At 33.6% G+C, this 17,115-nt stretch overlaps 1 protein-coding gene across 1 annotated transcript; it reads right to left on the bottom strand.

The window, feature by feature from the left end:
- Positions 1–6,810: 6,810 nt before the first annotated feature.
- LOC128215445 (uncharacterized) lies at positions 6,811–10,329 on the bottom strand. The gene is made up of 6 exons (XM_052922131.1): positions 10,154–10,329; positions 8,459–8,892; positions 7,933–8,054; positions 7,609–7,713; positions 7,379–7,444; positions 6,811–7,122 (listed from the first exon to the last, which is right to left on the bottom strand). The coding sequence occupies exons 1-6, from the start codon at positions 10,327–10,329 to the stop codon at positions 6,811–6,813; spliced, it is 1,215 nt and encodes a 404-aa protein (XP_052778091.1).
- Between the last annotated feature and the right edge of the window lie 6,786 nt (positions 10,330–17,115).

Here is a 17,115-nt window from a genome sequence, read left to right as displayed (position 1 = left end):
CAAAATCGAGTTTAAACATAATATAAACCAGTTTATAAACCACAAACGGTCCATTCTAAAGAATGAAGTTCATAATGTTTTATCAAAAATAAAACATCATTTTGATGAAAATACTATTTACTTTTTTAAAATACTGCCATTTTGTTTTGAAGAAAATAAATTGCATTGCAAATGGATGCCAACGTTTGTCTTGTGTTGTTATAGAGTCATAGATCTTGCTACAAACAAACGCTATGGTCTCTGTTAACATCTATACTAAATTTAATTTGAATTACTTGAACGGTTACAAATAAATACAAATACAAATACATTTGTAAAGCGCAAAAAGTATTGTTCAATATTCGATTGCGCTTCACACAGTTCATGCGCTATTTCACACAAGGTATATACAGTCATTTACACATAAAATCTGGTAGGCTCCTAATTATAAAACAGTCCAAACAAATAAGTTTTCAGTTCCTTTCTAAAAGTAGGTTCACTTTTAATGTGCTTTATGTCTCTAGGAAGAGCATTCCACCATTTTGGCCCAACCACAACAAGTGATCTGTCAGCAATTCTGGTTCTGGTTCTTGGAACAATAAATTGAATGTCATCAGAAGATCTTAGTCTGTATTTTCCCTGAACACGGTTTAACAAAGACCTCAAATAAGAAGGAGCTGTTCCCTGCACAATACGGAACACAATGACAAGAATTTTAAACATAATTCTTGCCCTCACAGGTAGCCAGTGAAGGGATTTGAGTACTTCGGTAGTTGGATGACCGTATGGTGTGTTGGTCACAACTCTTGCTGCTTGGTTCTGAACTTTCTGAAGTCTGTTAATATGATAGGCAGGAATTTCCGTAAATAATCCATTGCAAAAGTCAATATGAGAATGAATAAGGCCGTTCACCATTATCTCTGTTGATTTTTGTGAAAGGTGTTTACGAATTTCTTTCAGATTTCTAAGCTGAGCATGCGCAATATGACATTTTTTTCTGATATGCATGTCAAAATTAAGCGTACTTTCCATATGTACACCCAAATCTCTGACATTATTAACACATTTTACTGATGATCCACCAACTCTCACACTTGAAATGTTAAGTTTTGCTAGCTGATGTTTAGTGCCATACATGATAATTTCTGTTTTTGAGTTATTCATTTTCAACTTAAAATTTGTCATCCACACAATTATATCATTGAGACAATCATTAAGCATTTCAAGCACATTTGCCTCATTTTGTGCATTTCCAGCTTGAATTCTGAAAGCAATTTTATGATCATCAGCATACCCATAAAGTCCAGCTGGGTATTTTTGTACAACTTTGCTCAGAGCAGCAATATACATGGTAAAAATAACTGGGCCTGCACAGGACCCCTGTGGTACACCGAACTGCAGCTGTTCTGTGTTGGAAGATGTGTTCTCAACAATAACTTTCATTGTCCTTTCAGTTAAATAGGAATTTATCCAGTTCAAAGGAATACCTTTAATACCAGAGTCTTCCTGAAGAATTCGAAGTACAATTGGAATATCCACTGTATCAAAAGCTGCACTGAGGTCAATCATGACAACGATAGTAACTTTATTGTTGTCAAACGGTTATGAGATATGGCCAAGTCACACCTACTGAAGCCGACACAAAGGCTATCGCAATACCTCGACTTTTCCAAAATAACAATACGAGCTATTGTACAACAGTAACACGAGCGGATGCAAAATCTCAGTGCACCAAGGGCAAGTTCCTAAAACAGATTACAGTTCTTGTTTCCTACTCTTATTATCAATAGTATAATACGTCATAAGTTTCATGAGAATAAATTTAACGTTTGTTATACGTCCAATCATAGAACAGGACGTATCATAACTTAGTTTCCTCTTGGCAGGCGGAGTTCAGTTTTTTGCCCGATCAATAACTATAGAACCATATGACTAATGATCACCAAATTTAGTCAGAATGTGTATGGGCATGAGATTTCGGAAAGTTTGAAAACCAGCTATATCGATCGAGCCACTCGAGTTATCGCCCTTGAATAACCTTAATTACCTAAAATCGCTATTATTTTACTTATATTTTCAACCCTGACGTATTCCTCATTTATTTAACAACCTGACCAGATTATGTCAATGAAGAATAGTTTTTTCATAGGGATTGATCGTATTATGAGCATCATTTAATTCACAACAATTGGATCAGTTGATTGTTGGGGATGGTATTGTATTTTCCTATCGCCTTTTAATTTATTATATGGAGTCAACTTCAGGAAATATTCTTTCATCCCATTCGCTCGTTTCTTGAAGAAAAGGAGTTTCCATGATATTTCTTGATATTGCCTTATTTGCTGTATACTAAAAAAGTTAAATGACTTTAGTTTTATACTCAGTACAAGTACATTTACAGGAACAAATTTATTCCACGTAATATATTTCTGATCACGGAATCACTCTTTCGCTCGTTTCTGGAAAAATTCAAACCCTCAGATTGGATTTCTTGGCGTTGCTTCATATTCTGCATAAGGAAATATGACACAATGGTGTATTTTTATATACCGAGTACTATGATTTCTCTCATGGTCTCAAAAATGACATAACGGCAAAACAACAATAACATTTTGTTGTAATACTCTGAGTTGTATATATATATATTAATTTCTATAACCAAGCTATGCCAAACCTTACAATTCAACGATACACTAATATTGATGCAAATAGCATGCTTGACATGCCATTTATTGATGTCATACTTAAGTGTGAACTTTGTGTGTGATGTTTTTGTTGTTGTTGTTGTGATTTTTGTGTGTCTGCCTAGCTCTTAATCATTGTGTCCTTGAGCAAGGTAATAGTATTGTGACTCCTTGGCTTGTCCCAGATGGGTCTATTGCATATTTAAGTTAAGAAACGTATTACCCTACGGAATATGATCACTTCCATATTTAAAAGACATACATTAAAAACATCAGTATGAAGATTAATTGTTTTAATAGCCCAGTCATGTTTCTGAGGTTACACCTTAATTTGAACAATTCTAATTAATATGCTTAAAAAAGCGTCTTTATTGATTCTATAGAACATGCAAGCATCGCAACCGACATAGTGCTAATGTGCTACTGATTTCTGGTTACCGGGCATGCATCAACTAGGCAAGACACTACTAGCGAAGCTACTACTGGGATAGTGACTTCTGAACTACATAACGCTGAGCTAGTGGCTGCTTTGGCTAGTTATTACTGACAAAGTGGCTTATGGGCTACTGTTTGCTGGTTACTGGGCAAACAGCAACTAGGCATTACTAGACAAAACAAGGGTATCTACTAATGGTATAGTGACTACTGGCAAGCGTCTACTGGCTAGCAGTCACTACTTGTGGCTTCTGATTACTGAGCTAGTTGCTTTTTTCTAAAGGGAATTGAGCTAGTGGCTATTGGGCTAAAGGCTACTGAGTCGGTGGATACTTTGCTACTTTACTTAATATTCCGTGCTTTTTGCTAGTTGCAACTAGGCTAGTGTGTAATAGGCAAAAGGCTACTGAGCTGGTTGCTACTTGGCCAGTGGCTATAGATCTTGTCCGTCTAATTTCAATAACGTTACTACAATGGTTACCTCAGATGCTTCGGTTTACCTCCTACAAGTTTGAGGTGACACTCAATAATGTTATTATTGTAAAATTTTTCATTTTATTTTATCGTTCAAATATTTGCAAATGTATAGATATTGATCCATATGCCTTTAAAAAAGATATATTTAAGCTACTTTGTTTGTCGCTGTAGTTTCATTTGTGTGGGTATTCTTAATTTTGAATGTAGGCTTTGGCCAAAAGAAACAATTTAACTGATAATGTTGTCATGATCATTTACCATAACATGTATTAATGCTTGTGTGTCTATTGTTGATGTCTATTGAGGTTGGTCCTTGTTGCATCAATAATGTCTAATGTGTGTACTGTTCCGTATGTTTCGTTTACTAATATGTTTGCCCTTATCAAGTTAATTGCTCAATGGGCAAGGTCATGCTGCTTCCAATGTGTTTCATTGGCCGCAAAACAAGTAATGCACATTTCCTTCATCGGAACATCGTTGGTTATGACGACTTGAAACTTGAGATTGGAAGTCATTGTTGAATTGAAAGTGTCGATGTTGTTTATGATGTGTGATTTTTCGCGTAGTTTTTAATGTGTTTGACATGGGAAGTGATACTTTAATTGACGACTTTGCATACTCATAATGAGCCTGAACAATTGGATTTATGTCTGCTTTACACTGAACCAAAGTTGAAACACGAAACTGTTTTATGCTCCTTATCAAGAGGTATAAAATCTTGCATTCTATATGTAGCCACACCCAACACGTTTATCTTTTTGATTGATCGCTCCCATTAACGTACATTAAACCTGCATCAAATTTGATCCAGTCTTAATATAAAGGTGCTATCGCCTCCTATGAGTTACATCTCGATTAAGCAAGGTATATAAAACCATATGTCAACTCATTACTTTCAACAATGATGATATGATACGTTGTGGAATGTCCTAACATTTTGATCGCTCTGTATTACGAACTCTTGGGTTTAAATGCTGGCGTTTATATTACCATAGTCTGAAATGTAATAATATCACACTGTTTAATCCTTAATAAAATGCCTTGCAATTCACAAGTGTCTCCTAACATAAAGAAATTATAGACTTTGACATCCATGGATTGGAAGACAAATACAGTTCACTTGAAAACTTAACGCATACTCGACCACATAATTAATTTACCAATTGGGACCTTACCTTTTTGCAAGTGACGAAGAAAATATGAACTTAATTTTAAATGAATATCAACTCTAGAATTTTAGAATTATCGATAATACAATACCAGTACATAGACCGAATAATTAACGATGGCCCTGTTTAAAGTCACAGGATTCAAGGCTTCGAAAACTCTAAGAGAGATCCACAACGTCACAATGGAAGAACACAAACCACATATACATTAAAAATTATCTTTATGTTTAACCGTTTATCGAGCATCCAACATGTTTACTTTATATATGCATGGTCACAATCGCGATTGTATTAACTGACTGACCATAGCAGATGGCGTACTCCTACGTTATTGAACAGCAATTTGTCCAAATTTTGTCAATGAAGAATTATTTGTCATAAAAAAATGATCATCCGATCATATAATTCATCATAATTGGATTAGTTCATTGTTAGGGATGGTATTGTATCGTCATATGTGCCCATTTCATGTATTGAATGTAATCTAAATTCGGGAAGATTGATTTGATCTCATGTGTTCGGTTTTTAAAAAGTTCCATAAATGTACTCTACAAAATAAGGATTAAGTGATGATTGCTTTGTGACAAATTCAAAAAAATATCACATGAACATTAAATCTGCTACAGTAACTAAACCTAGACCTTAAGACTCCAGTTTCTGGACAGGATATATGATAATGACCTGCATATTGTAGGAAGCCGGTTTTTAAGCATTTCGTCCAAACAATTAATGAGTGAATGAGCAACTTATTGTGACCACGAGATCCTGTGCTTTCAAATAGCAAATAAAGCGGCATGTTTGCAGACAATTGGTGAATAAAGCCATCTTATTAATGCTTATGTTTTCTGTTTAGAAAAAAAAACTTAAAATTTCACATACCTTTGCCACTAAAATCAATATAAAAGATGGATTGAAGTGTTTTTCATTTGATTCTGAATTTAGAAAGCAAAAGGCAAATTTACTGCTAGGGGAGGAAACTCAGATATTTAAATGTGATAATCAGCTACTATAAATATAGGATATTTTTTTTTTAAATGATCTTTTTCTATATGTACTTGTATAAACTTTATTAAATACTTGATCTATCAATTTTGTATTTTTAAGTATCTGTACTAGTACTAGGGTAATTCTATAAAATTCGCCAATCTACAGGCTAGCTTAACACAGTTCATCTTGCGTTTAGGCCAGCTTCTTTTAACTTCTATGTGCACCCTACGGACATTCTACTGTCAGATTATTAACATGTCCGCGCATAATTCTGCCATATTTACATCACAGTGTGTTTGAAACAATATGACCCAAAGATTGAAGTCATTACCGCAACGCCAATATAATCAAAGATAATATCTTTAAAATGTACACTAATACAAATCAGGCTTTACAAATGGTCTTTATGCCTATGAATTAGACCAGATTCATTTGTTTTATTTGATTGTTCGTTATATTTAATAAACAGACAATGCTTATTTTACGGAAGTCATTACCGCAACAAGATTGTTAACAAATTGTATTTTTTTTTAAACTATCATCTATGCTAGTGCTATTAGGTTTATCATTACTAATGTCATTTTCCTTGTTTAACAAGAATACTTAATTGTAAGGTGAGCGATCGAATTGTTTGCATAAAACAGCATCGTTGTGGTAATGACATACTGTTTCGGTAATGACAGGTAAGTGGCATAATTTTTAATTAGAAATCTTTATGGCAATAAACATGAGATTATGGGAAGATTTAAACTTGTGTTCACATTATTATTTTGCATAAAATTTGAACATTAAAGAACAAAAAAATAACAAATAAACAATGCTCAACTTCCCATTTCAATAACGATTTCACACAACATATGTATATACAATTAAACTCATGTCTTAATATAATGGGATTTATCAATGTAGGTAGACGCAGCATTCTCTTGGCATTAATGTAAGTCTGTGACATTGACGATTTAAACACATTAACTCTGAACACAAACGATTAAATGCCATGAACTGTTTAAAACCAAAAATAACCGCTTCTTTGTGAGCGGGAAACTCGTATTCAAAACTACATTGTACGTATAACATATTCATGTATTAAGTTCCATCTTTTTCACTATTGCTTCCCAAACAGTCTTGTCAATAGCACGGTGCCTTGTGGTTACAAGGCTTGGTTCATTATTGAGCAAGGTGACCACTTTAACTCCCTCATACCAAATAACATCTGGGGTAAGAGGCCAAAAAAATCTGTTGTCACCAATACAATGCATGGCGGAAACTTCAATATTGTTGTCATCGACATCGACGATTTTCCCTGGATATGGACGGCCGTCATAATCCACAACACAAAAACGGTCGATGAGAGATTCGTCCAAAGACACAGGAACGACCAGCACACTATCCTGTTTATAAATGATTGAAAATTTAAGTTATTCAAATATTTCATATTCATATATCTATAGTTATTCAGAAAATAATATAAATCTTATATCTATACCCTTAATGTATGCCATTATCAAATGCGCATTAATTGGTGGTGATAGGTTTTCAATAAAAATTATATTGAATTTTTATTAAACATGTAGTGTACTGGGTATGCTATTTTAAGTACCGGACTCGCGAGAATATATGTATGTGAACTTCATATTGATAAGGTACCTTATTCGACACTGACTCCGGAAGCATGGACACTGTTGTACCCTCTGTCATTGAACTTTCATGCATCTGCAAGGTAGTAACTGTACCATATACATTTAGTTTGATAATTTTACTAACAAGGTATTATTAGCACACTTTCATGACATACCAACATTTGCATCTTTAAACAATACATGTTTTTTAAATAAGTAGTCGCTGTATAAAGTTAACAAAGATATTTTTGTGATTACATTGACATCAAATCTTGTAGTGACAGGATCGTAACAGGAACAATTCTCTGAACAGAAACAGCTCAGGACCCTGGATGATACAACTCCTTTCTCTTTGCAAGTAATCTGTAAACATGCATGCTCGTGTTTTTATAATAATATGTTATTTTAAACTAACTTGTAGGCACATTTTAACATGCGATAAAATCATAATATGATTGTGTTATATTTTATCATTTATATTTTACAAATATATTATAAAGACCTAGAAATACATAAAAGTGTATATGCATGAATGTAAGTTAAGTACTTAAAATATCAAATATTAAATCATAGTTTTAATACCTGGTGTAGCTTCATAGTTTGTGGAACTGGGCTGACAGCTAACGGAATGGTTTGCTCTTGTAATATTACATCGTTTTCTTTCACTTCGACTGCAAGAATGGTACTTTTTTGCAGCTGTAATCCTATAATACAGACAAATACATTGTAGTAAACGCAACAACTGTGCATACAATGCATATATCTTAAGACTTAAGAATAATATGATTATTATTCATCTTAGCACAATATTTAACTGAAACGTCAAGTAATTGAAAAGAAGATTTAAAGTAATACATTAAACAATTCTTACCAATTAACAATAAGGTTTTTAAATCATAGTTATTTTTCAATTCATTTTGTTCATAATATTTAATATTCGTTTTAGTTAATGTTTACTACAAGAGTAATTGTATTGGTATGGATATATAATTATATGTGAATTAGAATAAATTGTCATTAAAAGTGAACATTTAAATTAAAGAACTTAATGGACGTCTTAATGACAGTGCAGGTCGTTCGTTTATTTATTCAAAGTATTGCAGTTTACCATCGACGAGGTCAGCTGCGCAGATGACGTCACGGTTATGTGTGTTGACAAGCGCGTCCGCGTTTCTTTTCAGTGCAGCCCCCACACCATCCGGGGCCCCTTTACCGTGCACCGCCTCCATGAAGTTCCAGGAACCACCTTCCGAGAAGCCAAGGTCAAAGAGTTTTGTTGCAAACGGATAAAAATTTGTTTTACAGCGATACTGAGTGGTTGGTCCGTCCGAAATCATGTGTAATTTCTTAAGCCTTGAATATGTGTCTTTTAAATTCAAAATGATTGGTTGAAGGTGGGCCCATATTGCGGGAGGGGCATGACTAAGTGTGTCTGAAATCGTGGCAAACAAAATAGTTTTGTTGTGGACATATGCAACTCCTGTGTGCCGTTTTGAGCCGCCAAAATGCATGCTTTGGATTTCTTCTGTTAATTTTGATTGATAGTTTTATGAGAAATCTACGTGCATTATTAACTCGTCATCTTTGCATGTTTCTTTCAATTTCTTTAGTGTGATATACTGGTGTGCAATATTAAATTCATGCCTTGCTAAACGTTCAATGTCTGTTTGCAATTCGTCAACCAATGTTGAAATCATTCCAGTTTCTGGTTCTCTAACTGTAATGTTCGTCTTTGAGATTCCTGTATCATTTTTTGGATCCTTTCTCTCGATTCGTCTTGACTTCCAGACCTTCCAAGTTACTATTTTTCCAGAGTTAATGTTGGCGTTGTCAGTGCATGTCTTGATTTTGTTGTCTTTGCATCTATCGCAGGTTCGGTACATACATGATTTTTGCCGATCATTACAAGTTATGTCCTTTATAAGTTTTCTCAGATCCCTGTGTTAAATAGCTTTTTCAAAGTTGAGCTTGTTTAATTTCATTAAAGGGTTTTCATGGACTTTACAAAGACACGTTTGTCGATCTTTTTCGCTTGCTTGAATAACCCAAAACGGTTTCAAGCGTGCAAATAGGCTGTAACTAATTTTTTATTTATTTTCAAAAAGGTATTTTTGGTGAAGGTTGGCAATAGTGTCATTGAGTAATCTTACTTGCATTTTTCTCTTTCTTTTTGTTCTAGTGGACTTTTTACCTGCCTTAAATCTGGAGTTGTCATCTTTTGTAAAGAAACTTTCAATAGTTCTCCTTATAGCTAATTGCTTGAGTCTGAAATTGCTCTCTCTTGTTCTTATTTCTCTCATAGAAATCCCTGTTGCTTTGCCCGTATAACTTTTCACTTTATATTTCCTCAGCATAGACTCTCTAAATACAAGACTTTTCATTATTTGTTTTGTTTTGCGGTTGGATGAAGCATATTTTGTTCGCAAGTTATTGACAAGGAGACAGTAAAGTGTCAATGTTGATTTCATTGTTTTCTGAGATGACATGATATTTTTAACAGTTTCTTCTACGTCATCCTTTTTCTGGGACCTAATCAGCCTATAGTTACTAGTTTTATACTTATTTTTCAAGCGTCGCTCTTTGTTTCGTTCTATTTTCAACCTGAACTGTGCTCTATACGCTCTAGATCGATTCAAATTCTTCTTTCGTCGCCCCCTAACTTTATTACATTGTTGCTGTTGTTGTTGTTGTTGTGGAATTGGTTGCAACCCTTCGGGTGAGTTTGGTGGCGTGCAGATAGATGCTAAGGCAGTTTTAATACTTTTTTCTTTATCTCTTGTTCTTGGCGTGTGTTTTCCAATTCCGACGCTTTTGACGTTTTTCTCTTTCTGTTAGATATTTAATTGGTTTTAGTTGCTCGAGCGCTTTTCTTTTTTTGTATCTTTCCCTTTCTTTCCTTTTGTACTCCTCGTGTTTGGTCTCGGTTTCCCTTTGCCTCTTACGCCACAGCGCTGATCGTTCTCCAGAAGTAAGAGCCATTGTTCAATCTGTCGCATAAACAAATCACGTTGCTCTTTCTTTGCTTCGACCGTACTTTTTAAGGATTTAAGTTCCTCTCTTACGGTGACCGAGTCACTTATTTGCACTTGGTTAATGAGCCTTTCGGTGCGGGCGATTTGATTATCTAGTCTGGTGATTAAATTTCTTACACTGTCAATACGTTCCTGTGTTTCTGGAAGAACAAAGCGCAATACTTCTAATTTTCGTCATTACCGAAACGTTACAAACATGTTTTAATTCTTTGTTAGTATGTGTACATTGCACCAATTTAACAAATGGTAAGTATTTAATTGCTTTGTGTAATAATGTTTAAATGCATTGACACCTCATATTCAATGCATTATATTTTTAAGACCATATTTATTAAGAATGTTTACAAACTTATCAAAGTTGTAGTATTTTTTGCAAAGAAAGTTAAACTAATGGGAGTTCAGTTTCCGCAATGTTCAAAATCACGTTATGAAAACCTTAAAGTTTAAAAGTTAAGTTTTATGATTGCAATTGATTTATTTGTCTAATATATAAATAAAGTTAATAATCTTATATTTAAAGAAGTAAACACTTAATTGTCATTTCCGAAACGCCCTTGTCATTACCGCAACGTTTTATACGTTGTGGTAATGAACGTTTCAGTAATGATGTTTTAATAATATTTTTCATAAAGCGTCTACATGAACTAGAGTGTGCACTGTAAACATTGTTGAATATGATGATTAACTCACATGATTTCAATACAAAAAGCTTAATATATAGTAAAGGCCATTTTGCATTTGTAATATGACGTTCGGTAATGATGCTTTAAAAACATACGGTTGCAAAAATGTAAACTTACCGACGATCTGGAACTGTTCGGCCATTTCATTTAAACTTCACCCCACGCCAAAACTTTTCGCGCCAATCACAGGTATTGATTACGTAGGCAAAACATGTGAAATGCTGCCTATCATGAATTTTCATTTAAAAATATTAGTCTGTTGTGGTAATGACAGTTTTTTTTAGTTACAACACAAGTTCATAATTTTCTTAAAATGTATTGGTTCTTTGGGTTGTATACGCATTTTTATTTTAATGATTTAAACATTACAATGGTATATAGTAGAAAAATAAATGCATTTATGCGACAATTAATTGTATTATTTGTTCCGGAGTCAAAGTACCCCCTTTGAGTGACACGCATATTTTGGCATAGCTGCATAGATGAAGTTGTAAAAACAGCAGAACAAACTTAGATATTTAGTATTTCTATTGTGGTTATCTTTAAAGGGTTTATAACCATATATGAAGGTTGGCACATATTGGCATATTTCTTTTTCTTTCATTTATTTCTCAGATTCGATGTCGAGTGACAGCGTTTCGGTATTTTTTATAGAATTGCCCGCGGCCTCTATAACCATGTGTTTTGTAGAGGGCGCGCATTGCGGCCAATCAGATCAGTATGATAAGTTACGTCATGCAATTGCTCGCAATATGGTTATAGAGCACCATTAATTAAATGCATTACAAAGATACCAATAACGAAAAAGGAATAACTTGAATTAATTGAAGCTAGAAAAAGTATATAAGGCAACAAAGTGTTTAAAAATCAAATGCGCTCTGAGACAAAAATGACACGTCTTGTTCCCGATGCGGTTGTTTCTAAATTGTTTTTGTGATCTGTTGTAAATAGATAAAAACATAAATATGATGGTTTATTTCATTGTAATTGGCATATATAGTGTTACATATGAAAAAGTAAGTATTTTTTGTGTTTATTATTTCGGACAAAATTTCAATCATATTTGAGAAACAATTCAAAGCTGAATAAAAAAGTAAAGTAAGTAAGAACGCTTCCAATGTCGACTTCTTCACTTTTTAACGGTACATTTGACTAACATTTTGCCGATTTATAAATATAAACACGTTATGTCGACATTTTTTTCTAATCGACAAAGCGTGTTGTCAAAACAAAATCGGCGTATCCAGTTCATAAGACAACAAGCTGATATAAAATAATTTTGCCCACTTGTCGTTTTATAACACCTTGAGTCGACATATGATAAAAAAGTCGACAAATCTACGTGATGAGCATATACGATATACGCTTCCATAGCTTAAAATAACACGTTAAGTCGACATAAAACAAGGCGACAAGACTACATGGTCAGTAAATACGATGTACGCTTCCATAGCTTAAGGATACACGTTAAGTCGACATAAAACTAGTCGACAAAACTACATGATCTGTATATATGATATACGTTTCCAAAGCTTAAAATAACACGTTTAGTCGACATAAAACAGAACTACTGGATCAGTTCATACCATATACGCTTCCATACTTTCTCGTTCATACCTTTGTGTGAATGGGCGTTAGGTAATTATATTTATAAGTGGGACAGGAGATAAAATATCTAGATCAAAACAGGGGTACGCCTAAATCCATGATGCATTTCTCCGTATTTTTATCTACGCCATTAATATGTATTGTAGAAAGTGTATTTGGTTTTCGTAATTTACAATAGTTCCACCTAGAGATATCGAACGATATTCACACTGAAACATGTGGTTAAAATCTAATAGCTTTTAATGATATATTATTTTCAAGGCGTAAAATAGCATCTATTTTTAAAGAATGAAATTTCAAAAACATAAATTAATGTATGTTTCTAAATTAAATTCAAAGGGAAACTCCCTAAAGTTTCTTTAAAGTTTCTCTTAAAAGATTTGTTTAAATTTCAATTTTAAAACCATCTGTTTTCAACGACCATATGTTTTTTATTCTTTAAAGTTAAAAACAGAAATATTACATCTGATGTTAAGACCCAATTGGCATGTTTAAAAAAACCACGCAATTTAATCTAAATTAAAGAACTACAAAGAAAACCGCCGCTAATTGTCGGCTTTGACATTCTGCACTTTTTGACAGGTTTATCGAAATGCATGCATGAATTCAGTGAACTGTAGTAATCGCTTCCTGAATTTGATATTTTGAATATCCCATTTTGTAGTAAACATTTTGAATACGAAACTATCATTCAAACACATTTCATCAGTTTTTATGTTTTTGGAAACTCGAACGAAACTGAGGGACTCAATGCTAAGCTATATGAAAGATTTGTTTCACGCCGCATTGATAATCATGTAAGAACCTTACTGTAGAGCACTTTGGCGCCAAACCTACATACAGTTGTATGTATATATATTTTATATGTATATGTTAAATCTCTGTATAAAAAAGGGTTTCAGAACTATTTACCGACACCGGGTGATAACGAATAATGACAAAATAGCTCACATATCATGTTTCATACAAATAACGTGATAATTGTGATCACAGATTTATAATTTGTGAAAAGTGCATTTCAATCTGTAGGCTTTGAACATTGTTAGTTTAAACATTATATATTTTACAGCGATTGTAAAGGAAGTTGTGATAACTTATACTAAGTCACTCTCGTTGGCACGATCTTGCGCGAGAGTGTGGTCTTGTGTTTTTTTGTGGGGGGAAACCGGAGTACCCGGAAAAACCCACCTTTGTGAAAAATGTGATGACAAATTGCACAATTGTGAAAAATCTGATCAGTTATTCATCCGATCGTAAAATAATGTGAATTGTGAAATATACGGTCTAGCCGTACAGAAATCTCGAATGAATTTGATATGCCGAAACGAGATGTACTTGTCAACTCAAGTTATGGGAACCGAATTAATGAACAGATATGAATTATTCGGATTTGACGGATAACATTAAAGCATTATCGATATATCTAATTCAGATCTAGTTAACATAGCTCTTAAGCGATATCAGTCGAACGAAATCAAAGGCACACCGATTCAATGAGAAAATAACAAGGCCACCACGATGGGAAAGATAGATTATGAAGTATACTTATGATACAAACACGCATATTTCCGACGAGCAGCGGAAGTGTTTGATATTATAGACAAAAAGGAAAGACAAAAATAAACAAAACAATGACATACAACTATTTTTGAATACTGTAGTATACTATACTGAAGTCTGTTTTAGCGAGGTAATAACCGATATATCTTAATATAGGTTATAGCCCGATGTTTTAATACATGTGTATGCTCAATTCAATCGGAGCTCCTTGGCCATTTTCCAGCGAAAGAACCTCAGATCTATGGACGGATTACGATGTCGAAATTATTAACATTTAACAACGCTGCAAGTAGATCGCGTAGTAATTTCAATTAAACAGTTTTGAATATAATTACTTTACTCTGAGGAATGTTCATGATCTATGCAACAATACACTTCGTGGTAAGCAATTTGAACTTAGAAATATGAATTACATGTTAAAAAACTATAATTGATTACTATTATTATTTGCGAACTACTTTTACTGTTGAACTGGCTAGAAGCGCATACGAAGCTCGTCGTATGGCGAATATGACCGATGCTTTCCGATTGATATCAATTATGTGCTTTTCATTTTATTTATTTTTAACAAACACAAATAGACGTTCAAAGTTTAACGACAATCACAAATGAAAGAATTATAAAATTATTGTCTTTGCTTAATAAAACTTTTCGGCAAGAACATAAATCATGGTAAAAGTGCAAGTTTGAGTAATTAACCAGGCGTTTATGAAATACAGGACCTTTATTCACTATCGTATTCAGGGTGAGGAAATGGGTTCTCACATGGGTCACCATTTTGGCCAAGGATTGCATCATTAAAATTAATGCAAATCTAACATAGTTCACACGAGTAGCAGAAAATAGCATAGTATTTTATAGGCTAAGAAAGATTTTCATATCTTTTCTGTCAAAAAAAGATATTTAAAAAATAACGTCACTTACTTGTTTGTTTACATCGGAGGTGACCCGTGGAGACCTATGTGAGAACCCCATAAAGTCACGTGATAACTTACCCTGGTATTGAGTGTGAGCTTTTAATTTCTAATTGATGTTTAAAGAGCAATAATGGTTAAAATTGAATTATCTATGGAAACTAACTTGTTTTACTTGTATTTAAGTATCATTGTCGGAAATACATATGTATAAACATCCTGTAATTTTAAAAAGGCTTTTCTGAGTTTGAGCCTAAAGATGTTGATGAATGGTGGCAGTAGTTAACTTTCGTTTTTGTCGTTTAAATTTTGATACTATTCATGCGACACATATCACACCCATACACTTTCATGGCGTTCTCGAATAAATTACGGACACTTTATGATAGTTAAAAACTTAAAAGGTTAAATACTCAAGCTAAAAGTTTAAAGACTCAAACTTTCTCCAAAGTAAAGTTCACAAAACGTTGCAACACTGACAAGTTTTTATTTATTGAAACACCCACATTCACACCTGTCTTCAGCGACATCAAAACCTGGCATATATCATCGTAAAATGAAAAAGAAATTATAATATGTACCTTAATGTCTGTTAATGGTATATAATTATTCATAATTGTGGTAGGGGGGTTCGTGGGCATGCCCCCTCGGTAAATTTAGCAAACAATTGCAATCTTCTGCAATGTGGACATTCTGAGGTGCTTTATTTAGTTCTGGAAAATTGACAGCTTTAGGATCATTTAGTTAAGTAGGCATACTGCACGTTTGGCTTTTATTTTTTTTTACTTTTTTTTGCCAGAATCATGTGGATTCAGCCGCGTACTCGCATATAGGCAGCTACGCGCCTGCCTTACTAGAGGATTTCCTGAATGAATAATGAAAAATCAACTCATTTTCAATCTCTCGTAACAAATCGATGACTATGATCATTTCGCTATTCATCAATACGAATTTATTCAATTCATTGTCGATTTCATTCAATTTTGTCATACCATTGTCTTTTCTAATGTTTAACATTTCCATACAAGGCGATCACGACGTGACGTAAAGTTCAAAATATATGATAGACTGTCATGTTTTAATATTTAATTTACAACCATCGCGGGTGTCATTAATTTTAAAATTATACGCCTTCGCAAATTGTCTTTATGCACTGTGGGATAAATTATGGATTAGTAAAAGTATTAATTGGACACGACTTAACAGTGTTGGGTAAAAATGATGCATGTTAAATATTTTCGCATGTAATACTGAAATCGCTTAGTTCAATATCAGACATAATGCGAACACCACATATATTTGTACTTGTCCGTGTACCAACCCGTACAAGTAAATGTTGGAGTAAACTCTTCTTTATCGTTGTACTTGTGCATTGATAATCGCATACACTACGTTCATTATGGTATGTGTTAATGGCATTATAAACATGCGCAAAGTACACATAACTTGGTGACGTAGAACACAAAAAATAGTCCACACATAAACGTACCATTGTAATTATTATTTCGCAACCGAAAACCGCATAAACTACGTTATTTGTGGTACGTTTTGCATGCCATTTTAAACATGTACAATGTACACATACTTTGGTGACGTAACTCACAAAAAGTAGTCCACAAGTAAATGTTTTATTATAAGTAGCATTTTGAAACATATCGAATGGAGAGGTTGCAAATGACAATGTGCCTGTGAAAGTTGCCATTATTCAAAATTACTTTCCGAAATTTCGATTTACACTTGTATTTATAGACTCGCTAATATTCGCATCTTTTCGCTAGCTATCGTAAATTCCAGTCTGAACTTGTCTTTATGTACGCATACGTTGATGACGTAGTTCACACACAAAACTCAACATACACTCATTGTACAATTACCCGTAAAAGTCGAGTTTCGCAACTTCTTTGTAATAATTTACGAACTTCTACTCCGTGGTGACAAATAATTGTTTATATTTTTCAGGTTCATCTA

Source organism: Mya arenaria, chromosome 13 (genome assembly GCF_026914265.1).
Source record: "Mya arenaria isolate MELC-2E11 chromosome 13, ASM2691426v1".
Classification (NCBI taxonomy): Eukaryota; Metazoa; Mollusca; class Bivalvia; order Myida; family Myidae; genus Mya; species Mya arenaria.
Note: the sequence above shows the minus strand (reverse complement) of the source record. Positions and strands in the feature narration are given on the sequence as shown.

What these genes read in the sequence shown, in the direction of transcription:
- LOC128215445 (XM_052922131.1), bottom strand. Translation starts at nt 10,329, where the DNA reads ATGGCTCTTACTTCTGGAGAACGATCAGCGCTGTGGCGTAAGAGGCAA. An exon ending in GAAAAACGTCAAAAGCGTCG is followed by an intron (nt 8,893 to 10,153) that starts GAATTGGAAAAC and finishes CTCATAAAACTA; the next exon opens with TCAATCAAAATTAACAGAAG. An exon ending in CGCAGCTGACCTCGTCGATG is followed by an intron (nt 8,055 to 8,458) that starts GTAAACTGCAAT and finishes TCTGTATTATAG; the next exon opens with GATTACAGCTGCAAAAAAGT.